The sequence below is a fragment of the Lepus europaeus genome, chromosome 4, assembly GCF_033115175.1.
Source record: "Lepus europaeus isolate LE1 chromosome 4, mLepTim1.pri, whole genome shotgun sequence".
In the NCBI taxonomy this organism is placed as follows: Eukaryota; Metazoa; Chordata; class Mammalia; order Lagomorpha; family Leporidae; genus Lepus; species Lepus europaeus.
The window spans coordinates 42,281,722-42,307,183 of record NC_084830.1 but is presented as its reverse complement, the minus strand read 5'-3'; the positions used below and the strand labels follow the sequence as shown (position 1 = coordinate 42,307,183).

Genomic DNA, 25,462 nt, shown 5'->3' with positions numbered 1-25,462 from the left:
ATGACTGCGACTGGGCCAGGCCTAAATTCATTCCATATGGGTGGCACGGCCCCTACTACTTGAGCCCTCCCAGGGATGCATCCCCAGGAAGCTGGAATCAGAAGCAGAGCTTCCAATGAACCCTAACTAAAAAACATTCATAAAATAGGGTCCTGGTCTGCGCCGCGGCTCACTAGGCTAATCCTCCGCCTGCGGCGCTAGCACCCTGGGCTCTAGTCCCGGTTGGGGCGCTGGTTCTGTCCCAGCTGCTCATCTTCCAGGCCAGCTCTCTGCTGTGGCCCGGGAGTGCAGTGGAGGATGGCCCAAGTGCTTGGGCCCTGTACCCGCATGGGAGACCAGGAGAAGCACCTGGCTCCTGGCTTCAGATGGGCGCAGTGCCGGCCGTAGAGGCCATTTGGGGGGTGAACCAACGGAAGGAAGACCCTTCTCTCTGTCTCTCTCACTGTCTAACTCTGCCTGTCCAAAAGAAAAAAAAAAGGGGGGGGGGGGGTCGTCCTTTTCACAAAAATCAAAAAAGGGCTGAGAAAGCAGCGGATGAAAGAAGCCAAAAGACAAGGCAACCAAAGGCTCAACATCCTGGCTTGGGGTGGGGGAGGCTACCAAGGACACCGTGGGAGTTGCCTGGCGAAGTCAAGACCCACGACTTCTGTGGTCATCAGTGTTGAGTTCCTGCAGTCACATAAAAGACCTTTGTGCTTGGGAAACACAGAGTAAAGGGGAATGATCTTTGTAGTCCATTCTAACACGGTTCTGAAGCAAACACGTGGAGAGAATGAAAAAGCAGATGTGAACTGGGCACAGAGAAGGTGGAAATTCTCAGTACTGTTTATGTAAGGTTCTTTAAGCTTGAAATTCTCTCCATGGAAAGTAAAAATGTATAGCATTATGCAAGGAATACGTTCCTCACTTCAAAAATCGTCACCTGAGATGAAATGCTATGGGCTGTTCGAACCAGTCATTCAACAAGCAGCGAACAGCATCTCCAATCTGCGTTTTCCATTTTGCTGAAGTCCCTCCCATCCGGGACCCTGTCTTCAGGGGGGATGGCTCCATGCACTGTTTCTCTGTAGTTGGTTGTCTTCAAATAGAAAAAGCTCCAGGGGCCAGCGCTGTGGCGTAGTGGGCTAAGCCTCCACCTGTGGTGCCGGCATCCCACATGGGCGCCAGTTCTGGCCCCGGCTGCTCCTTTTCCAACCCAGCTCTCTGCTACGGCCTGGCAAAGCAGTGGAAGATGGCCCAAGTGCTTGGGCCCCTGCACCCATGTGGGAGACCTGGAAGATTGGATCGACCCACCCAGTTTTGGCTGTTGCGGCCATTTGGGGAGTGAACCAGCCGATGGAAGACCTCTCTCTCTGTGTCCCCCTCCCTCCCAACTGTAACTCTGCGTCTCAAATAAATAAATAAATAAATAAAATCTTGAAAAAGCCTTAACACTTGAGGAAAGCTAAAAAATGAAAAAAGGAGGTTGTAGGTTAAAGGCACGAGGTACTAGCATCCATTTCAAGACATTTTTATTAATGCATTAGCAGTCCACATTTTAAGACTTGCTCACATTTTTCAGAGATTTGAAGATATTTCCCCTTTGTTTCGGAATCAATGTAAAGACATTGATTGTTCTGCAAAAATCAATGTTGCATTGTCTGGAGTTTCTGGCTGTGGTTCAGTGCAATAAATCAAGTTGTAGTTTGCTGGTGGCCCTAGCAGAGCAATTATCACTGCGGCACCCAAGATTCTATCTGCCACCTCACTGTGGCTTGCGTTTCTCTCTAAACAGCCAAGAACTGAAAACTCAAGTTTCCATCAGCAAGAGAATGGGTTGCGATGCAGTCCAAGGTGGAATACCACACACAGAAATGAGCTAACTACTACTACTGTGCATGTGAAGCTCGCACACATAATGGCAGACAGGAGCCAAGCATCCAACGTGCAAGAACAGCGAACATGGACGTATGGTGATAGAGGTAGGAAAGCTGTTTCTCTTGGGAAAGGGGCAAAAATGAACTGAGTGGGGACCCCCCGGGAGCCTGGACGGACTGGAAATGTTTGTCCATTCTTTTTACGTGGGAGGTGACTGCGTGGGTATAAACACTTGTCAGCAATCAGAAAGCTGTCTTTAGAGCTTTAGACTTAGCTCTATATAAATGGTACCTCAACAAGAAGTAAAATTTAAACTCTGGGTGGAATTAAAAGAACTTCTTTTTAAAGATTTATTTATTTATTTGAAAGTCAGAGTTACACAGAGACAGGAGAGATAGAGTCATCCATCTGCTGGTTCACTCCCCAGATGGCCGCAACGGCTGGAACTGCGCTGATCCGAAGCAGGAGCCAGGTGCTTCTTCCCGGTCTCCCACGTGGGTGCAGGGGCCCAAGGACTTGGGCCATCTTCCACTGCTTTCCCAGGCCATAGCAGAGAGCTGGATCGGAAAAGGAGCAGCCGGGACTAGAAGCAGCACCCATATGGGATGCTGGTGCTTCAGGCCACAGCGTCGGCCCTAAGAACAACTTTAAAAAGCGAGGCAAGGGGTGATTTTTCCTCATGGCCACATAGGGGCGTGGTCAGAAGCCAGTTCAAGGGCAGCTGCTTACAGCATGCAAAGCCTTCTTTTTTTTTTTCTTTGACAGGCAGAGTGAACAGTGAGAGAGAAAGGTCTTCCTTTGCAGTTGGTCACCCTCCAAAGGCCGCTACAGCCGGCACACCGCACTGACCTGAAGCCAGGAGCCAGGCACTTCTCCTGGTCTCCCATGCGGGTGCAGAGCCCAAGCACTTGGGCCATCCTCCACAGCACTTCCAGGCCACAGCAGAGAGCTGGACTGGAAGAGGAGCAACCGGGACAGAATCTGGCGCTCCGACTGGGACTAGAACCTGGTGTGCTGGCGCCACAGGCGGAGGATTAGCCTAATGAGCCATGGCGCCGGTGTGAAGACTTCTAACCGCGCTCCCACGTGCTAGCTCACTCACCATCTCTCCAAGAGCTCACTGGTCCATGTATTTTAAGGGGCGAACTGGGACTTCTACCAATCATGACTGCTCCTTCAGATGAAAGCTAAGTTTAAGTGACCAAAATAATCTCTGAGAAACTACTATTAATATCATCGGTAAAGAAAACACCAAAAAATGGTCAAGAATTAGCAAGAGGGCCAGCATTTTGGCACAGTGGGTTAAGCAGCCATCTGTGACAATGATATCCCATATCAGACTACCAGCTAAAGTTCCACCTGCCCTGCTGCCGATCCAACTCCCTGCTCATGCCTAAGGGGCCTGTCACCCTGATGGGAGATCCAGATGGATTATGGGCTCCTGGCCCTAGCCACTGGGGCCATTTGGGGAGTGAACCATCAGAACAACATCTGTGTCTCCCTGTCTTTTTACCTTTCAAACAAACATCTTTAAAAAACAAACTAAAAACTAAAGAAATAAAAGCTAAGTTAAACCAGAAGTTAATAGCACAGACCCCGGAGTCAGCTAGGAGCCCCACTTGGAGGTAGCTTTGCCTTGAACTAGCAGATGTCACTCATCTGAAAGGTAACACGTCCCATTTGGTGGGAATGTCGTCTTTAGTAGGAGAAAAGGTTGATTTCCTCCTAACTGGCACAGAAGTGAAACAGGTCATGTGGATAAAGGCTAAGTCTATTAAAGGCTGAAGTGGGTTAAGCCCGCCAGTTCCAAGACACACCAGAATACGAAAATGAGCAGTTTAGGAAAATGATCAGAGGGTCCTAAAGAATGCTTGGCAGTCCATACAGTGCAACATGTTGAGAAAAATTCTGAAATCCACACAGACTTTTCAAAATGTCCACTTCCTGTGAACTTTTGAAAGCACCCTTGTCTGTAAAAGTAAATTGCACGTTTTCCTCCGTTTATACATCATGCAATCTTTTCCAGCCGTGGTTACAACAGTCAATCTGAATTAGGTTACCCTGTAATCCTGCCCAGTATTCACAGAGCATCTGAAAGCAGAGGCTTGGGGCAACACTGCCCCGAGACAAATCAAAGTGATGTGTCACTACAAAGCGGTAAGCAAGAACCCTTAAATCCATCCTACGAGATTGTCTGAAGACAGGCTACACCGACAGCAGAGGCAGTAGCAGCAAGCTAGAAAAAGGGAGATCCTCATCCTTGTAGCTCTGGCATCGTCCGAGTGTGTCTGCCCTGCCTGCTCGCTCTGTGACATCTGCACAGCTGGCTGGGTCCCCTGGCAGAGGTGTGCATCCCGATTGAGAGTACTAGCTGGTGTACTGTTCGCTTCCACCCATCTTTCTGCCTTCCCTTTGCCTACGTAAGATCTAATAAATATGTTAAACCTCAGTATCCGATCTTTTTCAGTTCTACACTCACTGCTAAGTGAGCAATCAGGGACCACGTTATCTACAAGGACTGAGAAATTTCCCCTCTCACTGGTGGCCCATCCGCTGAGCTAGAGGGAAAGGCATCTCCCCAGACAGCACACTGTCAAGGTGTAGCTCATCTCATTCAACCACACGGGTCTTAGCACACACGTTAACGTGGAGGGGAGGAACTGGACTGGTCATCATACATGGAGCAGCCACAAAACGAAGTCACCTATCAACTTCATGTCAACACGTCCAGGTGATGCAGCCACCCACACACATGCCTTACACAGGACACGTGGCAGCCCAGTGACAGCAGCTTTCCACTCCAGAGCCACTGTAGATGAATGACGTATTGTCAGTTCCTGTTCTTCATGAAGTCAGGTTCTATGAAGTGACCACAAACACCGCACTAGCAAATACTGAATCACCGTCTACAGGAAACCCAGGTTTAAGTTGCCGTGAGCCTGCCCCGTTCTCGATTCAACATACCCTTGTTTTCCATTTAGGACACCCTAACCACGTATTTAAATAATGAACTCACTGCCAACGGCCCCGCTGCCTGAAAAAGACCGACCTAACACCTCATTTCCTCCCTGAGAGCTTAGCAACAGCAGTGCACTCCCTTAGACAGAAGCACACTGGTTTCCAGGATAGCTCCAACAGGAAGGCAGGATGTCAGCCCCATCCCAGGCCAGTGGCCGTCAGGTGGCTGAAATCCTTTGCTGCTCTGTACACGTCCACTAACAACTGAAGGCAGCCTGGGGACTGATTTTGGAGTTACACATTTCAGCTTAACTTTTCCTAAAATAATGCCTGTGAAGTTTACCTCCCACCTTTGTTGGCTCCGGCCCAACAGTCATGCAAAGTCGTGATACCTAAGACACGCAGGCATCTCGAGGACAGACGGGCATGATCTGTGTACCCACCAGAAACACTGAGTTCCAAGCACTCAAGGTATGGAAAGCTACCATCCGTACCACCCCTACTGGCAACAGCAGATTCTGAAGCTACTGTGGAAACTTCACAACCCTGTCCCTAACGCTTACTCCATTTTGAACCACTTTCCATCAGAATTTCAAGTAGCATGGTATATACTCACCTCTCTGCTTTCCAGAAGCCTTGAGGCAAATCTTAAACCTGTCATCTCAATGAACAGTCAGCCCTTAAAGGGGTACACACAGACCAGGCAAAATGTAATCATTAGTATGACCTCTACAGACAGACTTAAGCCACAGGGTAGAAGGGTGGGGGTTCCCGCTGCAGGGAGAAACATTCCAGCTACAGAAGGGAGGGCTATCACTGTCATAGGCCAGGGTTTTAATTTGGATTTATTTGCTCCCAAAGGCAATCTAGTTACTTCTAGCAGGTAATGAGAACCAGAAGTCCAACTTAGAAAGTGTATTCTTTGGGCTGGCGCTATGGCACAGGAGGGTTAATGCCCTGGCCTGAAGCACCAGCATCCCATATGGATGCCGGTTCAAGACCTGGCTGCTCCACTTCTGATCCAGCTCTCTGCTATGGCCTGGAAAGCAGTAGAAGATGGCCCAAGGCTTTGGGGCCCTGCACCCACATGGGAGACCTGGAAGAAGCTCCTGGCTTCGGATTGGCGCAGTTCCGGCTGTTGCGGCCATTTGGGGAGTGAACCAGCGGATGGAAGACCTTTCTCTCTGTCTCTAGCTCTCTAACTCTTTCAAATAAAAATAAATCTTTAAAAAAAAAAAAAAAAAAGGGGGGAACTCTTCTAGTGGTGCGCAGAAAGATATGGTCCTGGGCTGCAGGGAGGTGAGCACCTCCATTTGCGATGATCCAAGTGAGTTAATGAGCTACTACTACAGCATAAACATCAACTACCGAAACACAGAGCTCTCAAGAGGAAGGCTTGAGGGGCCACTGCTGTGGCACTGTAGGTTAAAGCCCTGGTCTGCAGTAGCGGCATCCCATATGGGCGCTGGTTTGTCTTGGCTGCTCCACTTCCAATCCAGCTCTGTTATGGCCTGGGAAAGCAGAAGGGCCAAGTGCTTGGGCCCCTGCACCCATGTGCGAGACCTGGAAGAAGCTCCTGGCTCCAGCTCTGGCTGTTGCGGGTTGTAGTCATCTGGGGAGCCAACCAGTTAAAAAAAAAAAAAAAAAAAGGCAGCTTAAAACGAACCTGCTTTACTATCCAAAGTAACAGTATCTGTTTTCCCAATACTGTAGTTGTTTTTTCTCTTATATCACTTAAGAGTTTCAACTAATGATCTAGCTAAAAACTCCCAGTCATCAACTGGCCTGATTTCAAAACTTAATGGTTGTCAGTTTTGTATATGAAATGTTAGGATTATTTAACAAGTATTGTTGGTCCAATTCATATGGAAATCTGAGCCCAGAAAACACATTAGAGGAACTGTCTCCTGTGCCCTTTTTACACAAAACTAAAATCTTTATATCTTACATTTTTTTCATGGAAAAGACTGCCAGCTACTTCCAGCTCAGTACCGTTAAGCTATTCCATGAGAAAAAAAAAAAAAAAAGAACCACACACTGTTTAAGGAATTTTTATTAAAGCAAGAATTTTATAATCCAAATTACGTTTCCTCGCTCAGTTATCAATTCTGTTCCCTAAAACAGAGCTGACATTCTGAGCTATTCCACAGTAAAGAATTACAAAATTAAAGAAAGGAATGCTTTAAATTTTTGTACTTTGCTGAAAATTCTTTTTTCCAGGGTCTATAAAACATTAATTTGTTTTTATATTTTACTATTTTTTTGTGGTTTTTTTGTTGTTTTTAAATCAATAAGTAATCTAGGACTAGCATTATGCTTGCTAGACCTGGCATTTGCTCGGTACATAAGGTTCAAAGTTTCCTTTCCTTTTTTTTTTATTTATTTTATATTTTGCAATGTTTTTTTTCCATAATATTTAAGTTTTTCGATGTTTAGATATTTTTCTTCGGTGAAGCACGAGTTTCTTTTCGTGGTCCCTGATCAATCTGTAAATGTAAAAAAAAATCTTGAATAAATAAAACCTACAGCAGCACTAGCAGTTAAAAAACCAAAGCTATTTAGGGAAACAGCAACGAAGTACTGGAGCCGACATCCACTACTGAAAGGTCTGAACTACAAGAGCCAGCCCCTTACAGAGCAGCTAAGACAAGGCTGTGACAAACAATTCCAGTCAATCCAAGAGCAAGATCTCCTTTCATTTCTCTGTATCTGTATTTCTACTTCTCTGCGAATTAACAATACATTTCAATTACCTATAAAGACATTTTTCCTAAGTATGTTTCAAAATATACTCCACTAACTTTTAAGAAAAGATGAAAGAAACAAAGTTTAAACATAAGCCAGCAGGGGGGAGGGGGGAGGACCACACTCACTCTAAACAGCGGGAACGCCGGTGGCACTGTTCACTGCTTTCTGGGCAGCCTCTTTAGCTTGGTGGGCTTGTAGTACAGCTACAGCTTCATCCACCTACGGAGGGAAACACACGGGCAGAGAACAGGCCTAAGGAGACACACTGCAGAGCGGTCAAGCCTTCCCCTGGATCAGTGTGGAACGGCCTGTTCTGAAGTCAGCTCACTATGGAACCCCCTGTGCTTCTTGGCAAAAAAAAAAAAAAGGGGGGGGGGGCAAGAAGGCTGACCAGCAGTGAATTTTTCCTCCTTTCGCTAATAGCAGAGCAGTGATGAACACAGATGCTGACTGGACCTGAATGATGTTCTGCCACTCACTAGCTTGGTGAGCACTGGGCAGCTTATTCAGCCTTGCTATGATTCAGTTTCCCTATCTACATTAAATGGGGGATAATGAGCAGCCCAGGTTATGTATTTACAATTAATATTTACAAAGCTCTTAGCACCGCGCATGGCTTACACAAAGCACTATGTAAACACTCTGTAGAGTTAAGTTCCCATAAAAAGCTGTGAAATGCATAATAAAAGAAGCAACTAGACAAATGATAAATGTAAATTACTTTCGAACGGAGAGACTCCGGAGACTCAAGCATATGAAGAAGTTCTGAATTATCGATCTCCAACAACATGCCGGTGATTTTACCAGCAAGAGTAGGGTGCATGGCTTGGATAAGAGGGAACAGCCGTTCACCTAGGAATACAAACGTTCAAAAGTATTCATTAAATAAAAGTTAAAAAAAAAAAAAAAAAGCTACAATTAAGAATTTAATGGCACTTAGGTTTAAGCCAATTCAAATCCCACTACCCCATTAGTTTTAACTGTAAAGGATGCCGAAGTGATCCTTGTCCTTCCAGTCTGTCGCTGAGAAGGTGGGACAAACACACTTACCCAACATTTGCTTTTGCTCTTGAGGGGGGGCAGATGCCAACATGGAAGCAGTCAAAGGTTCCTGACCTTGTACATGAACAGCAGGCTAGACATAATACAGAAAGAGTCTTAAGCTTTACATACAGAGGCAATAGCAAAATCAAAGTCATCAGCGGACAACCACTAGAGTGACTGATGAGAAATACAGACTAAGAAACCTAATTAATATCAAATGCTCAACAGACATAACCACATTTGATAGCTATCACTTTTTTACCCAGGTATTCCTTATAGTCCCATCTCTATGATGGGTTTTGGTACCAGGGTTAGAACAAAATGAGTTCAATCTCAATCTCACAGTCCAACATAAAACTCTTGAGGCAGGCATTGTGGCGTAACAGGTTAAGCCTCTGTGGTGCCAGCATCCCATATGGGGTGGAGCAGCCAGCTCCCTGCTAATAGCCTGGGAAATCAGTGGAGGATGGCTCAAGTGCTTGGGCCCCTGCACCCACGTGGGAGACTCAGAAGAAGCTCCTGGCTTTGGATCAACCCAGCTCTGGCTGTTGCAGCCATTGGGGAACAAACAATTAGATGGAAGACCTCTATCTCTCCCTCTGTTATTCTGCCTCTCAAATAAATTTAAACAAACAAACAAAAAAAACCCCAAAACTTTCTTTCATTTCTTCCTTACAACTATCCCAAACAAACATCTCAAACCACGTGCAAGTAACTCAGGTTGGACACTGCTGGCTGCTTATCTAATTCCTTTAGTCTAATTCCTCTAGTCTTGTTTAATTCCTTTAGTTCCTTTTTAGATCCTATCAGCAACTAGCAAGATGTTCCGATAGCCTGACCTCCCCTCCACGGCTGCCTACACAACCAAGGCCTGTCACGGGACTCCACACACCTGCTGCATGGTAACCTGTGGCTGTGCATTGAGATGTTGCTGAGGATTGCGAACGCCTGCAGCGTATTTGTACTGTGGAACGGTGCGGACAGCAGGAGTGGCTGCAGCAGCAGCAGCTGCAGGACGTGGGCCCATTGTCTGTGTCGATGTGTTAGCTACAGGAGAAGAACATTCTTGTTATTTTTACCCTGCTACCTCGAATTAGAGATCAACTGGTACAGGAAGGGCTAAGACTCACCAACACGCTGTGTGGACATGACCCGTGGAACCTGTGAAGAAGCTGGTCTCATAGTGCTAAATGGTGGTCTAGGAGCGGCTGGGCGGATAGCACCGGGCATATTTTGGAATGCTACGTTTAGAGACAGAACAGACGTGAACTGAGACAACTCACGGAGTCAATGTTCAGGCTGTATTTTCTGAGCTGGGTTTGTACTAACATTTAAAGGCTAAGTTTCACAGCTGCTGTTTTCAGACTAGGAAGCAAGTACTTAGTAAACCTCAAACAATGTATCCTTCCTCAAAGCCCAGGTGTTCCTACAAGGCAGCCCTGTTCTCTAAGGGGCAAGGCACGACTGCCAGAACCTCAACACTCCTAGGTGAAGACACACAATTAGATCTTTTAAAGCTACTGAATAACCCAATAGGAAACTAAGAACTGGATCTATTCCCCCAACTTTCATAATAGGAAAAACCAAAACCAGCAGACATTCCTGTTTAATTATGACAGGAATGGTGAGGCATTTGTGGGCGCCTTTAATAAATGCTAGAATCCCCAAAATGAACATCCATTAAACAAACAAACACCTCCCCACCCCCCCAAAAAAAGCAAACGCAACCCAACCCAACCCAACCCAGCGGCTTACGATGAGGTCTGGCACCCTGAGCAGTCCAGCGAGGACTTGGTCTGAGTTGAGCGATTTGGCTAGGAGGATAGTATGCAGCACGGTTCTGAGTCTGCAGAAAGACAGGCAAAGGTGTGTCAGGCTTAGAGGAAAGGCAAACAACGCGACAAGTGCTTACCCAACTGAATCACCATTTCCCCTCCTATTGGCATCTTGTGCCTTTCCTATTCTGGGGGCACCACCCCCAGGAAACGACTCTCCTGAAACTCCGGTTCCTCCTAAAACCCACCTGTGGGATAGCTGCCATGAAGTAACCTGAAGGAGGTGCTGGCTGGTAAGGGTTGATCACGGGGTTGGGCACAGCTCGCACACTCGCCATTCTCTGCATGTACTGGTTAGTGAGGTGAGCCTGGCGCTCCTCCTTGCGCTGAGCTAAAGCTACATACAAGGGCTTGGTGGCCACAATTCTACCGTTCATTTCTGTAACTGCTTTAGTGGCTTCTTCTGGGGAGGAGAAACATACAAAACCAAACCCTTTGCTTCGACCACCCTCCATCATAACCTAGTAAGAGAGAAGAAAAATGTAAAGTTAATGCAATGGCACAATCAGTATTACCACTTATGGTGAACACCAGTTGCTGAATCGAATACCTAAGCCCAGCTAATGCTGTGATCACCTTGTATTCAAAATTGCCCCTTAACGTTCCAATACTAAGGACAAGCCACACATTAAATATTATCTTAGCCAAGCAAGAAAGCCAAAGGAAGGAACGAGGTAAACAGTCAACTTTTCAAGATAGCTAATTTGGAAAGGCAATTAAGTTTAAATTTTAAATATCTAAATACATTCAAGATCTACTAAACTGACGTTCACTGTAAAAATCTGAAATTTTATTCTGGCAAGTCAAACTAGACCTCCTCTAGAATAAATTCTTGCTAACCTTCTCACCTGAGTGTTATAATCCACATAGGACTTAATGTAATAAGAGTTCTCCCTTAAAAACATGCACGCGTCATCCGTTCAAAATAAAACAGATGCACAATGGTCCATTTAAACGACTCAGGGACTACATGGACACTCAGGAATGAATTCCCTTTCCCTTAACACTGCAAGTACTCTCAGAAAATGCTCCAACACAGCATTTGCATTTTTAACTGTATGCGACCTCACCTAAAACATTTCCTCACCATCACAGAAGCTCCCTTGGTCTATGGGTTGCCAGGGAAAGCTCAGTAGAAAAGACCACAGACGGGGTCAGTCCAGATTAGTGGCTGTGATTGTCCCTTTACTGCTTTCCCCTACCCCAGCAAAATTATGTGTATGCAGAAGGCCTTTTGGCCAACGGACACAGGACACAGACATCTAGAGCAGAAGTTCCTAAATCAAAAGTTCAGGATTTGGACTAGTTTCTGATTTGACTGTGAGAAGGAAATATAATCTCTATCTTTACTATCGTTAGGGGACAAGGGGTGGGATCTGACTACCTAGAATGAGTTGTATACACAAACTGTAGTAACAATTATCCCCTAATAAATTTCTTTTTTTAGCCAGTAAAATAACTAGTTCAACAGACTCTAGAAGTACACATATCACATGAGGATCAGTAACTATGGTCACCAAGTGCAGTCTTCAAAAAATAACTTACTTTCACCTTATTCGAAGAAAGCAAATGGGGCAGGCGAGGGGAGAGAGAAAAATGGATTGACTTCCCAAATGCCCTCAATAGCTGGTTCAGGCTGAAGCCAGCTCAGAACTCCATCTGGGTTCCCACTCGATGGCAAGGACCCAAGTACTTGAGCCATCATCTGCATTAGCAGGAAGTGGATCAAAGTGCAGTGGCAGACTCGAACCCAGGCAATGCAATACAGGATGCCGGCTCCCCAAGCAAGAATTTCAGCTGCCAGGTGGCCCCCTGCAGCCTTCTGTATGTGAGTTCAGAACTCACCGACTGCAGAAAACAGGCCATCATCCTACAAGTCCCACTTCAAATGTGAGCTTCAGTTTTTAAACTAATGAAGCAAAATTTTTCTAGGAAAATGAAAAGATCTGCTACTGATCTGGAAGGGAACTGCTGGCTACCCACTCACACCCGTGCTACATTGAGATCTCTCCACATACAGATTTTCCCTCCCAAATGCTCCAAAGTGTGCTATCATGTCATTTTACCTTAGCACTAGTGATTGTACCAAATGGAGAAAACTCTTTTCGGAGCCGCTCATCATCAATACCGTCGTCAAGATTTTTCACATAAAGGTTAACACCCTAATAAAAAGAAAGGACAACTGTAGAAGAAGTATAAGGGAAACCACAGTTGCACCTACACATACTTATTTCACCCCATGTTTCTTCTCCTTCCCCCTCTCAAACCCTCCAGTTACCTTGCAGTAACTGAAATGCATGTAAAATAGGTTTCCTCATCCCTGTCTTATTTTGCTTGTTCAATTAAAACTGAACCTGGTATCTGGTGATCCTATCTTGCTTCATCTGCTCAAATTTGCGCTTAAGTTCCGTCTGGCGTTCCACTTTTTTCTGAGCTCGACCAACGTAAATTTGTTTTCCATTGAGCTCCTTTCCATTCATCTCATCCACAGCCTTGCAGAAATCACAACAAAATCTTAATTAGTAACTTGTAACGTAGAAGTTAACTTCGTTAACAGTAAGAGAAACTTGTTCATGTTAAACTTATATAAAAAACTCATCCCCAATGTAGGATCCCAATTTACATTCTCAAAAACCCAATGCTTTAAGTGTAAATCACTAAAAACAACACAAGAACATATAAAACAGCCATTGGTATGCACAGAAATTTCAATACCAGAGCAACTCAGCTATATACCCCCTCCTCACCGCAGAGGTGGTCACATTACATTGAATTAGTACCCTTAAGTCTTACTTTCTGTGCATCTTCGTGCCTCTCAAAGCTTACAAATCCAAATCCTTTGGATTTTCCACTTTCATCAGTCATTACTTTCACACTTAAGGCAGGTCCTGAAAAAAATAAGGTTTTTTTTAATAATTCAGATATTCCACACAATATTTAGTTGTCAACTTTCAACATACAAAAAGCAAAGCCATGGTAGGAGGGAAATGGAATTAAAAGAAAAATACCTAAGACTTCAGAAATTGATCCCTAGGAAAAATCTCTTCTAAGGCTCTTTATTTCCATTAAGAAAGCAAGCAATTCCTATTCTCTAAAGTCTTCCTTCAATTAAATAATGTATTTTTTTTTTTTTTTTTTACAGATTTACCTAAAAGTCAGAGTTACACAGAGAGAGAAGAGAGAGAGGGAGAGGAAGAGAGAAGGAGAGATCTTCCATCTGCTGGTTCACTCCCCAATTGGCTGCCAATGGCCAGAGCTGTGCTGATCTGACACCAGGAACCAGGGGGTCCTTCCAGGACTCACATGTGGGTACAGGGGCCCAAGGAATTGGGCCATCTTCTTCTATTGCTTTCCCAGGCCATAGCAGAGAGCTGGATCGAAGTGGAGCAGCCGGGACTTGAACCAGCGCCCATATGGAATGCCGGCACTGCAGGCAGTGGCTTTACCTGCTACGCCACAGTGCCGGCCCCTGTATGTTTCTTTTAAGACAGGATGTTTTACTCTTAGCCTAACAGTTCTTCTTAGCCAAAAATCTGATTTGATAGTGGAAGTATTAATTCCTTAAGCGCTCACCCAGCTGATCTTCAACAGGGGAGTGGAGGGCGTACATGGCTGGCCCTCCATTCAGACACAGCTCAGTCACCTGAAGCAGGTGGGCTTCCTAAGACAGGTTCCCCCTTCCCTTTCTGAGAAGAGGGAAACTCAAAACGGGAGAGGCAGGTGTATACACACACACACACAAACATACACACACACACGTAAATCTCAGGCCATGTGGAGGAAATCAAGATTATCAATAATTTAATCAGAGAATTTGGAGGATGTGTGAGAATAGAGACTTTCTTATGTACTCCTGGCCTATTTCTAATCTTCTAATCTCCACCTTGCAAGACAAAGTGAAAATATCTGACGTGTCTACATACGCGGTGGTCAACTCACATAGCATTACTCATCCAGGTTAAGTGAGCATCAACCTTAGAAAGAGCCTCACTGAAGAAAGACTAAGGAGGAAGACCAGCTGAAACACAAAAGGCGGGGCTCAAACCAATCTGGAGTAAGAGGTAAAACAAGTCACTCATTTTCTGCCTTAAATGATTTATCTTTGTGCAAAATATTTTTTTGTTCAAAGGAGCATATGTTCAATGCAGGCTGGCAATACATTTTCTTATTCTTTGCTCTGGTAGTTCTCTCTCACACACACAGACACACACGCCATCTCTATTAACAGAAGGTTAAGGGGGCTTAAGCAAACCACTGATCTGCTCTACCACTCCTCAAAGGCAGGCTGGTGTACAGCTGATTAATTTCAAGTTAAATGACATCATGTATGAATCCAAGGCAACAGTATTTTAAGATCCCACTGGTTGAGAAGGCCATTCTAAGGAGGTTATCACTGCAAAGGCTTCACCTTTGAAAACCGTCAGTTTAAATGGCTCAAACATGATGCTTTTGAGACTGACTCACCTTCCCCCCTGTAACTACAGACTGCACACCACTGTAAGCTGGCTGTGGCAAATGCATGACTTGGAGGGGGTAGATCTAAATATGTGCAAATCCAGCATCTTAAAAGCAACACCTTTTATAATCTGTTCTAATTACTCACTCACACCTTACTGTGCTAATCCAACACTATTAACCTTTAATCTAACTGGATAAAACTCTATTTTATGCTACATTGTAGTCTGTCCAACAGCCAGTAGCTTATTTCAAGTAACTGCAAGTACTTTTAAGTTCCATGAAAGGCATCTCAGTTTTTTCTCTGACATATTGGTCACAACTAAGCATTGAGCAATTATTCAGAACTTTGAGAGCAAACATCTATTAGTTTATCTGAAAGGCAGAAGGAAATACAGAAAGGAAGAGACAGAATATAAAAATTTAATTCAGACACATTACCAAACTTGCCAAAGAGATCCTTAAGGCGCTCGTCATCCATGTCTTCCCCAAAATTCTTGATGTAAACATTGGTGAACTCTTTTGCCCTAGCTCCAAGCTCTGCTTCTCGTTCTTTACGAGACTTAAATCGTCCAACAAATCTATTAAAATATGTAAGGACTACAACATCAGGTTCTATCTTATAATAAAGTCGATCAATTAAAACAGACTGTTGATATTCAAATCGTTACTAAGAATTTGCAGACTAACAAAACGTTTACTATGAAACAGAAACAGGGTCTTCACTGAACACAGGAACTAAAAAGAACAAGCCTCTGAAGCACAATCACAATAATGCAACATTTCTCTCCGTAAGCACTTTCTCCTCGGGAGGCACATCCGGGTCAAAGTGCAACTCCGCCTGAGAGCAGCATGCAACGGGCCAGGGAAGGGACCCACGTCAAAGCCTTCCTGAAACTGCTCTGCAGAGGGGCTCCAGCCCTCAGTGCCAGCTCCTAAGATAAGAACTTACAACTGGTGACATGAGGGCGCTTACATGGTTGATAGGAAAGTGACCCTGGTGTAAAAATTTCTGAAATCCACATATTAAGGGTCTACAAAGTTTATGGAAAGTACATGTTATGAAAAAAAAAAAAACCTGTGTGATTTCAAGATTTTTCTGCAGTGAAATAAACATCTTTTAATTCCATATTCCACAAAACTTAAGAAGTACCTTCAGAAAACAGCTTGGTGTTAACTGCAGCATTATCAACAGAATGATATAAAAACCTTTAATTTTTTTCCCCCATACATTCAGTAATGGATGCATGTGTTGTCTTATTTCTTTATCCCCATGAAAATACGGCATGCATTTTCCACGTTATTAGTCTTATATGCTTTATATTTGTCCTTGTGATTCAAAGTAACACAAACATTTTAGGAATATATATACAATCTATTTTCCAAAAGGCTTCAATCACTTCATTTTTCTGGATCTCACCAGTGTGAGGCACTTTTAATTATTTTTCTGAAACACAGCTGGCAAGCATTTCACCTGTTGAGTACAGGTTTGAGTATTCCTTACCCAAAGTGCCAGGAACCAGAAATATTTCTTCAGAGATCCAAGGTTTTTGCATTCTGAGATACTTGCATAGAGGACCCCTAATTAAAAAATCTGAAATATACTAAAACCCGCCACTTCCAACTCGGAGCATGTCAGACTTCAGACAGCAGCATTCCACCTGGACTAACGGCGGTGAGTATTCTCACTTCAAGAGGGGAACCATTTCTAGGAGTTGGCCTCTGTGAGCACTACAAGACACTGGATTTCAGAGACGTCTGTGACAAAGGCTTTCCCCTGTTATGGAATCGATACAGATCACAGCCCTCCCCACGAGACTTGGGGGACCCACACCTTGAAGAGTGATGCGGGTCACACAGCAACAGACTCCCAGAGATCACTTCCGGCCTTATCGTGTGACCTTACAGCTGAATTTCCCCAGATGGTTAAGAGAAACGCACTGGCACTGAGGCTAAAAACACTTGCTACGTCAAGTCAGTCAACTCGTCTTTCCTACTAACATGTCAAAACTAATACTTCAGCTTTAGTTCCCTCGACTGTGACATGGACCAACCTAATCAGGAAGTATTCATGTTAAGTGTGAACGAAGTCCTGGTTTTCAAATACACCTATCTTGAAAAAGTTTTATGTCCCTGGTAACTTATCTTGCTTCTTTTTGTTCTGAATGCTGACCAGTTGCACTAAATTCAACATTATCTGTATATTACACTGAGGAAAAAGATAATTATGAAACCTCTTATCAAGATGCAGTTTATTTCCACTCTACCTATTAAAAGCACAGTATCTTTTAAAGAGTGGACTTAGAATAAACAGAACTGCAAAAACGACTCTTTATACTTACACTTTGCGATCATTTAGAAGCATCCCATTCATTTTTTCAATAGCTCTTTCAGCAGCCTCCTGCGTCTCAAAATGTACAAATCCATAGCCCTTGGAGCCATTTTCATCACAAACCACCTAGGGAAAAAGTAAACACCCCCCTTTTCATTACTTGCTATCAACATTTTTCCAGTGTTCAGAGATCATCTGTCAGCCATTTAACCTAAGTATTTAGGAAGTAAAGACACCCCTCATTAACAGACTGCAATGACTATTTTAAGGACTAAACTAAAAGTGGGTAAACACTCTAAATGTGTTTACTCGTCTCATGTTTGCTTACCTTACATGAAAGGATGTTACCAAAAGCAGAAAATGTATCATACAGTGCTTTATTATCAATGGATTTGTCCAAATTTTTAATGAATATGTTGCCTACTCCACTTTTGCGAAGGGATGGATCACGCTGAGACCACATGATGCGTACTGGCTTGCCCTTGATCACATCAAAGTTCATGGTGTCCAAAGCACGCTCCGCTGCAGAGGGGACATGAGCAGAGGTTACTCCACACTCAGCGGCCACTGGAGGCCACACCAGCTACGGCACCGGGGTGGTGGCTGGGCACCCGCTCCCACAGCTGGACTCAGCCTCTGACCGTCCAGAGTGCCAAAAGACAAATACCAGAAACCCCAAGTTTCCCATAGACTCAGAGGCGGCATATTGCTAATTAACGTTTTTCTGAGACAATCTCTTCCCTTAATTGCCATTAAAGGTACCTTTTTGTATCCAGTAAAACTAAAACCCAGGTTCTTCATCCACAGCCTGTTTAACGAGCAATATAAGACACTAGGCAACTGCACATTATTGACAGGCTCAAAGCAGTTTCCAGACTTGAGCATTTTACATTTTTCCTATCTGCCAGAATCGGTCACTTCATTGCTTATCATTGCCAGTATCATACAAAAACTATTCAACAGCCTTAAAAAACAAAGTCTCCTAAATTATGGGGGGCATTTCAGTGACTCATGGCACAACTTCCTATTCCCATGGGAAAAACAACGCAAAGCCAAAGGAAGGTTTGAAAATCCCTTCAAAAACTGATGAAGTTGGACATGCTTAGTTGTGTCATTACAGAATTTTTGAATATCAGCTCTAAAATACTCACAACTCACTTTTAATGCTTTCTTGACGCACAATTAATTTTTATCTCAATTTTATCATTTTAGTTTTCTTCACAATTGATAATCAATTTACTATAGTTACTTCTGGAAAGTGCCAGAAAATTTCAAATACCTATTTTACAGTTAAAAATGAGGGTTTCTAAAGGACTGAATTATGTGTACCTATACCATTAAAGAAACATTTTTTAAAGTTGAGATCCTAAATGGAAAATTCTATCCTTAAGTACAAAGAGTAAGTCCTAAGTAGGGAGAAACGGTCGAATTGAAATCCTGAAACACACAAATTCCACTCCAAAGTAAATGTAAAGTTATCGACAGGACAAACTTTCCAGGCACTTCTTTGTATAAATGAATGTTCCAGTTTCTAGAATATACTGATGATACACAGCTGTCAGCTCATTATCAGTTGACCACACCCACTCAGCTCCCCTAGTGGTTTTTTTTTTTTTTTTTAGCTGACTTTGCTGAGCCTCTTTTCATTAACTGAATACTGGTCACTTGCAGAAGCTATTCTACAAGTCCATCAATGCAGAGGGGAAAACACACACACTCCAAAATCTATCTGGAAAGATGGTAAACCGTACATCGAGAAACCAAAGAAATAGAAGACAGAAAAATGCGACCTTCTCTTGAGCAGTCACCGTACTAGTCAACTTGGAGGGACTGATCACACAGTATACCGTAACCACGGTAACCGGAAGTCCAACTTTTCAAGTCCCAAGAAATTCAAACAATTGTTCTTGGGGATTTAAAAACATTCACCGTGGAGCTACCGCCACGTCCAAGCTGCCATTTTCTGTCTCTAGCACGCAATCACGTCTTCTCCAGAGTTCCGCTCTCTGATCTCCAGGTACACGCGTGCCCAGAGTGAGGGCTGCCAGGAAGTGACATTCGCAACTCCGGCTGGAGAGCCAAAGGGCAGGGAGCCTGCACTGCAGCTTCCCAACGTCGGGCTCCGCGTCACCTCCTGCTCACCCCAATCACAGCTACCCACTTCACCCGGGGGAGCACTGGCGGCTGACCCCAGTCCCGCTGGGGAACTTAATGACATCAAAGCGCCAAGGCCACCCTCGAAGACCCTTTCCCCTAGAATAAAAAGGAATTCTCCCCATCTTCTAACACTTGACACGGATCCAAGCAGCTCAGAAGAGGAAAGAAAATCGGGCCATATCACGAGGAGCTGGTTCTGCAAGTCCACCGGGCCAGACACGAAAACCCATCAAGCCTCAGATTTTTTTTCCCCCTGATTTCCAAATTTTGTTTTTGAACACAAATGTAAAAAGACCAGGCTGGCGGCAGTTCCCGCCCGCCCATCACCTCGGTTAGTCTGCACTCAATACTCACTTTTCCCCAAGACTCCAGGACAGTCTGAGCCACTGCTAAAAATAAAAGACAAACTCCAACCACCTCAGGGGTCCGGGCCGGGCCCCCTACCAAGTACCACCACCATCGCGGAGCAGTCTTTAGAAAAAGCCCTCCGAGACCACAGAAGCTACCCTTGGAGACAGAGAACGGTTAACCAATTAACTAGCACCGCGAAACCGGGGGAGGGAGGGGATCGAGTGGGCCGCGAGGGGCCCAGGCCCCCGCCCACCACGCTGCCGCACCCCGGGGAGAGCCTGCCGGGCCATGTGCGGTCTCCGAGGGAGCGGCACAGCCGCGGGGCCCCGGACCCCCGCCACTCCTCCCCACCTCCAACTTCATCCTAACTAAGGCCCGGTGGCTCCCCCAGGCGACTGGGCCGGGAGCAGGCACAGGCCTCGGCCTGCGGGGTTCCAGGGTTCAACACGTGGTGTTTTCCGAGCACCGAGCTGCACTTCCTCCCCGGGCTGGGGACGCCGGGCCGGAGCGAGCGCCTCCGCCCACGCCGGCGAGCGCGGCTGCGGCCGGGCGGCCGGAGCGCCGGGCAGGGACCGGACATCTCAGCCGCCCTGCCCGGCGCGTCATCACCCCCAAAGTTTCCGAGCCGCCGAGGCCGAGAAAATGGTCGCGGAGGAGGAAGTGGCCCGGCACGCGGGGGGCGTGGGGCGGCCGGCCGCGCGGGCCAGGGGTGTCGCCCCGCCGGGTGGGTGACAGGCCGTCCCACCCCCGCCCCGGGGCCGCCCGCCCGCCGCCGCCCGGGCCTCATGGCCTGGCCCGCCCGCCCGCCCGCCCGGCCGGCCCGGCGCTCACCGTCCGCCGGCTGCTGGAAGTTCACATACGCGTAGCCCAGGGAACGGCGGGTGATCATGTCCCTGCAGACCCGGATGGAGAGGATGGGCCCGGCCGGGCTGAACTTCTCGTAGAGCATCGCCTCGGTCACGTCGGGGTGCAGGTCCCCCACGTAGAGCGAGGCCATGGGGTAGCTGGGGGCGCTGGGGTTCATCTCGGCACGGCTGCCCGCAGGGCCACAGGCCGCGACCTTTCCGTGAGAGGAGGAGGGCGAGTGCTGGGGCCGGGGGGCCGGCGCCGGGGGGGATGGGAGCGGGGGCAAGCGCAGAGGGACAAAATTCAACCGGAATCGGCAACTACTCAACGGCCGCAGAACCGGGGCGATCCGCTGCCGCTGGCTGCGGGCTGCCGGTTGGGAGCGAGGGTGGCGGTGTCGGGGAAGGCCTCGGTCTCTCGGTTCCTTCTGGGAGCTGCTGCGGGCGGGCGGGCGGGTCGGTCTCGGCTGCTTCACCGGGTTATTTTATAAAAGAGGAAAAAAAAAAAATAAAAGTCTCCGGCGGGGGGAGACGCGGATTTTTTGTAAATTTTTTTTTGGGTTTTTAAAGGTTTTTTTAGATTTTTTTTGGATTTTTTTAATAATAAATGTGTGTTCCGAGCCCGGAGCACACACTCCGCACTCTCAGCACTAACCGCCGGGGAGAAGGGGAAGCACCGCCTCCTGCACCCTCTACTTATACCCCCGCCGCACCCGCCCCGCCCCGCGCGTCTGACGCCAGAGCCCTACGCGAGCGTCAGCGCCGGAGGAGGCGGAGTCAAGGCGGCGAGGGGGAGGAGGGAAGAGAGCAGGAGGAGGAAAGAGCGCAGAGGAAGGGAGAGAGGTGGCGGCGGCGGGGGTGGGGGTGGGGCTGGGCGGAGGGGCGGGGTCTCTGCGCACGCGCCGCTGCCGGGGGCGGGGCCTCGCGGCGTAGGGCCCGCGGGAGGGGGGGAAGGGAGGGCCGGCTGGCAGGCGCTGCTCGGCGGAGTCGGCTGGGGCTGCCCCTCGTGGCGCACAGCCCGCCCCCACCTCCACCCGCAGGAAGCGTTAACCCGTCCCCGCCGCGGTGGGCGGTGCGCGGCGCTTCCGGGTTCCTCAGCGCTAACCACCCCGCACGTGCGCGGCCTCCGGGGCCTCTTTCCCGCCGCGCCGGGTCCCTCTCCGCGCTCCCCACGCTCCGAGGGGACGCCGGGCACGGGTAGGCCGGCGAGGGCCCCTCCAGGCCCAGTGTCCGAGACGTGCACGGGGGGAGCCGGTGGCGGCGGCTTGCTTCCCCCTTTCCTCCTACCCGGACCGCACTACGACTCCCAGCGGGCAGCGCCGCCACGCGCGTCGGCCGCGGAAGCGGTGCCTGCCGGGAGCTGCAGTCCTCAACGGCCGCGGCGCTCGCCCTGCCCAACTGGCCGCGGGCGCCGGCCACCGCTCGGGGACCCCAACCGTCCGGGGCCAGGGGCCCGCGGCGCCGCCCGGGGCTGCGTGGGGAGGGGGAGGGGAGGCTGGGCGCCGAGCCTCGCTGTCCGCGGTGTCGCCGGGTCGCCGCTGGCGGCGGTCGGGGCGGCCGTGGCTGGGGGGGTCTGACCACGCGTTGCCTTGGGGTGCTAGGTTGGGGTCCCTGGTTCGTGCTGTGTGTGTATTAGCTTAGCTGTTCGCACACCGGAGAAAAACGAGTTTGTCCTGAGAGTGGGAGTTGGTCACAGCCGTTTGGTACGTGGCACCGCAGCCCCGCAACCAGACAGAATTAGGAATGGCCTACACCGCCCCAGTTATAAATGTTTAAAATAATTTCCTGCGTTCGTTGTGAGCTTTAATTAAACACTAGATTCACTTGGTAGCCTTAAAAATGCCAGCTCATGGGAGTGACAGGTCAACATACAGAATCTGCCGGAAGGTGGTGATGAGCCTTTACAGCATTTAAACCATTTCCCCAACTGTTCTGTCGTGTGTTCCTGACAGTAATCTCGGGTGGGAGGTGGAGAAGTAATAACTTGATTTTACTGGTGAGGGAACAGCTTCAGGTTGAATGATTGCCCAATTCGTTCTTTAATTCAATAAGTGTTGATAAATGCCAACTGTGTTGCCAGGTGTGCGCTGTGTATATCTGCATGCCAGTATTTGATAGCTGATCGCATTTAATTTCAGAATTTAAACCAAAAGAATCACTCACAAATGCGCTTTCCCCAGTCTTGGTAGCAGGAAGGTAATGTTTTATGAAAAGCATGTTGCCTTGTGTGCTTTTATTAAAAGAGCAAAAAACTTAGGACTCTGCTTTGGGAAGATACTTGTATTACCAAATGACAAATCTAGGAGGGTACTTTGAAAAGTTCTGTGGAAAAACAGAAATAAAGAGTAAATTTAGGGGCTGGTGCTGTGGCATAGCAGGTAAAGCTGCCGCCTGCAGTGCCGGCATCCCATGTGAGCGCTGGTTCAAGTCCTGGCTGCTCCACTTTCAACCCAGCTCTCTGCTATGGCCTGGGAAAGCAGTAGAAAATGGCCCAAGCCCTTGGGCCTCTGAACTTGCATGGGAGACCCGGAAGAGGCTCCTGGCTTCGGATCGGCGCAGCTCCGGCCCTTGCGGCCATCTGAGGAGTGAACCAGTGGATGGAGGACACCTCTTCTCTCTCTCTCTCTCTCTCTCTCTCTGCCTCTCTAACTCTGCTTTTCAAATAAAGTAAATAAAATCTTTTAAAAATGTATTTTGGTGCAAAAAAGTTTAAACCCATGTATTTTTTTTTTACATTAGATGTATTTTCCATGAACTTTTTGAAGGCCTCTTATATTAAAACTTTTTTAAAATCAACCCACTATTACCTGTGTTCACTGAATTCCTACAAAATGGTAAGTACTGTATTTGTGCGTAAGGGGAATAGATGACAGACAAAAACCAATTCCTGTTCTCAAGAGGCTTATGATGAGCTCCCTGGCACATAATAAATACAAGCATTGAAATCAGTGCCAAGCTGGTGCTGTGGCCTAGCAGGTAAAGCCACTGCCTGCAGCCCCAGCATCCGATATGGGTTCCAGTTTGAGTCCCAGCTGTTCCACTTCTGATCCACCTCTGTGCTATGGCCCAAGTCCTTGGACCCCTGCACCCATGTGGGAGACCCAGAAGAAGCTCCTGGCACCTGGCTTCGGATCCGGCCAGCCGTTTGCAGCTAGTTAGGGAATGAACCAACGGATGGAAGACACACACACACACACCCGCCTCTGTAACTGTGCCTTTCCAAAGATTTATTTTATTTTATTGAAAGAGTTACAGCGAGAGGTAGAGACCGAGAGAGAGGTCTTCCATCCACTGGTTCACTCCCCAGATGGCCGCAATGGCCGGAACTGTGCTGATCTGAAGCCAGGAGCCAGGATCTTCTTCCAGGTCTCCCACATGGGTTCAGGGGCCCAAGGACTTGGACCATCTTCTACTGATTCCCAGGCCATAGCAGAGAGTTGGATCGGAAGAGGAGCAGCCAGGACTAGAACTAGCACCCATATGGGATGCCGGCGCCTCAGGCCAGGGCTTTAACCTGCTGTGCCTAAGCACCGGGACCCCCAATAAATTAAAAAAAAAAAAGTGCAACAGGGACCAGCATTATTGCGTCGTGAGTTAAGTTGTTGCCTGGGACATCTGGGACATGGCATCCCATTTGACTAATGGGTCAGGTCTCACCTGCTCCACCTCCGATCCAGCTCCCTGCTAATGCATCTAGGAAAGCTGCAGAAAATGGCCCAAGTGCTTGGGCCCCTGCAACCCATATGGGAGACCTGGCTAGAGTTCTTGGCTCCTGGTTTTGGCCTGGCCCAAACCTTGGATATTATGGTCGTTTGGGGAGTGAACCAGTGGATGGAAGATCGATCTCTTTGTATCTTCCCTTTCTTTGTAAGTGCGCCTTTCAAGTAAAATAAATCTTAAAAAAAAAAAAATCAAATTCTGGCATTTTATTGGGCTGCAGCAATTTTCTGTTTCTTTTTGGCTGTCAGCTCCGATTTTTTTTCTTAAGTGCCATTGTTGAAGTTTAAAAGAAGACATAACTTCATTTTGGCATTTTTGTTAAATTACTAAACAATATGAAAAACCAAGCCAGCATAATGGAAGAGGTGTTCTCAGTATAAAAGAGTGGAAGATGGGCCAACGCCTTGGCTCACTTGGCTAATCCTCCACCTGCGGTGCCAGAATCCCATATGGGCACCGGGTTCTAGTCCTGGTTGCTCCTCTTCCAGTCCAGCTCTCTGCTGTGGCCCTGGAAGGCAGTGGAGGATGGCCCAGGTGCTTGGGGCCTGCACCCGCATGGGAGACCAGGAAGAATCACCTAGCTTCTGGCTTCGGATCGGCGTAGCTCCAGCCATAGCGGCCATTTTCGGGGTGAACCAACAGAAGGAAGGCCTTTCTCTGTCTTTCCCTCTCACTGTCTATAACTCTACCTGTTAAAAAAAAAAAAAAAAAAAGAGTGGAAGAAAATCACCTCCTGTAACTTGGAAATTAGTTTACACCAATAGTTAAAATTACCAAAACTCACACATAGTTACTAAGATGGTCTACCCAAGACCTTTTCATATACTTGTTGTGGAGGAAACAGAGGGTGCAGTTTCTGATGGCCTCAGTAATGTATGCTGATAAACAACGAAGGTGAAGATTTGTCATGGAGCAAATTTGGCAAGCACTGTCTTGGCTGAGTACGCCAGCGGTTATAGGGGTCTTGCCCTCAGTTTTCACCCGAGCCTGGATTAAATAACCCTCTAAAGCCCTCTTTGTTATAAATCCATTTCAAACCAAGAGCCTTCCAATTGGTTAGTCTGGTTAATAGTTAAGCCTCCAGGACATGGGACATGGGAGCCCTGAATTGTAGACGCAAGTGTTCTAAACTAGAAAGGTATGTCACGTGTTTGTAGGCA

General features: G+C 47.1%; 1 protein-coding gene across 1 annotated transcript; it reads right to left on the bottom strand.

Annotated features, from left to right (window-relative positions):
- Positions 1-6,852: 6,852 nt before the first annotated feature.
- Positions 6,853-21,248, bottom strand: PABPC1 (poly(A) binding protein cytoplasmic 1). Its single transcript, XM_062188170.1, has 15 exons — positions 20,569-21,248; positions 17,558-17,751; positions 17,240-17,355; positions 15,339-15,478; positions 13,236-13,330; positions 12,797-12,934; positions 12,509-12,604; positions 10,631-10,903; positions 10,363-10,453; positions 9,738-9,848; positions 9,500-9,654; positions 8,614-8,698; positions 8,285-8,415; positions 7,689-7,782; positions 6,853-7,301 (listed from the first exon to the last, which is right to left on the bottom strand). Exons 1-14 carry the CDS (start codon positions 20,759-20,761, stop codon positions 7,690-7,692), a joined length of 1,911 nt encoding a protein of 636 aa, XP_062044154.1. The 5' UTR covers positions 20,762-21,248; the 3' UTR covers positions 6,853-7,301; position 7,689.
- Positions 21,249-25,462: the final 4,214 nt, after the last annotated feature.

Coding starts and splice junctions, on each gene's coding strand:
- PABPC1 (XM_062188170.1), bottom strand. CDS start 20,761: ATGAACCCCAGCGCCCCCAGCTACCCCATGGCCTCGCTCTACGTGGGG. Junction 15,479..17,239: donor CTTCTAAATGATCGCAAAGT/GTAAGTATAAAG, acceptor ATATTTTAATAG/ATTTGTTGGACGATTTAAGT. Junction 13,331..15,338: donor GGATCTCTTTGGCAAGTTTG/GTAATGTGTCTG, acceptor TATTTTTTTCAG/GACCTGCCTTAAGTGTGAAA.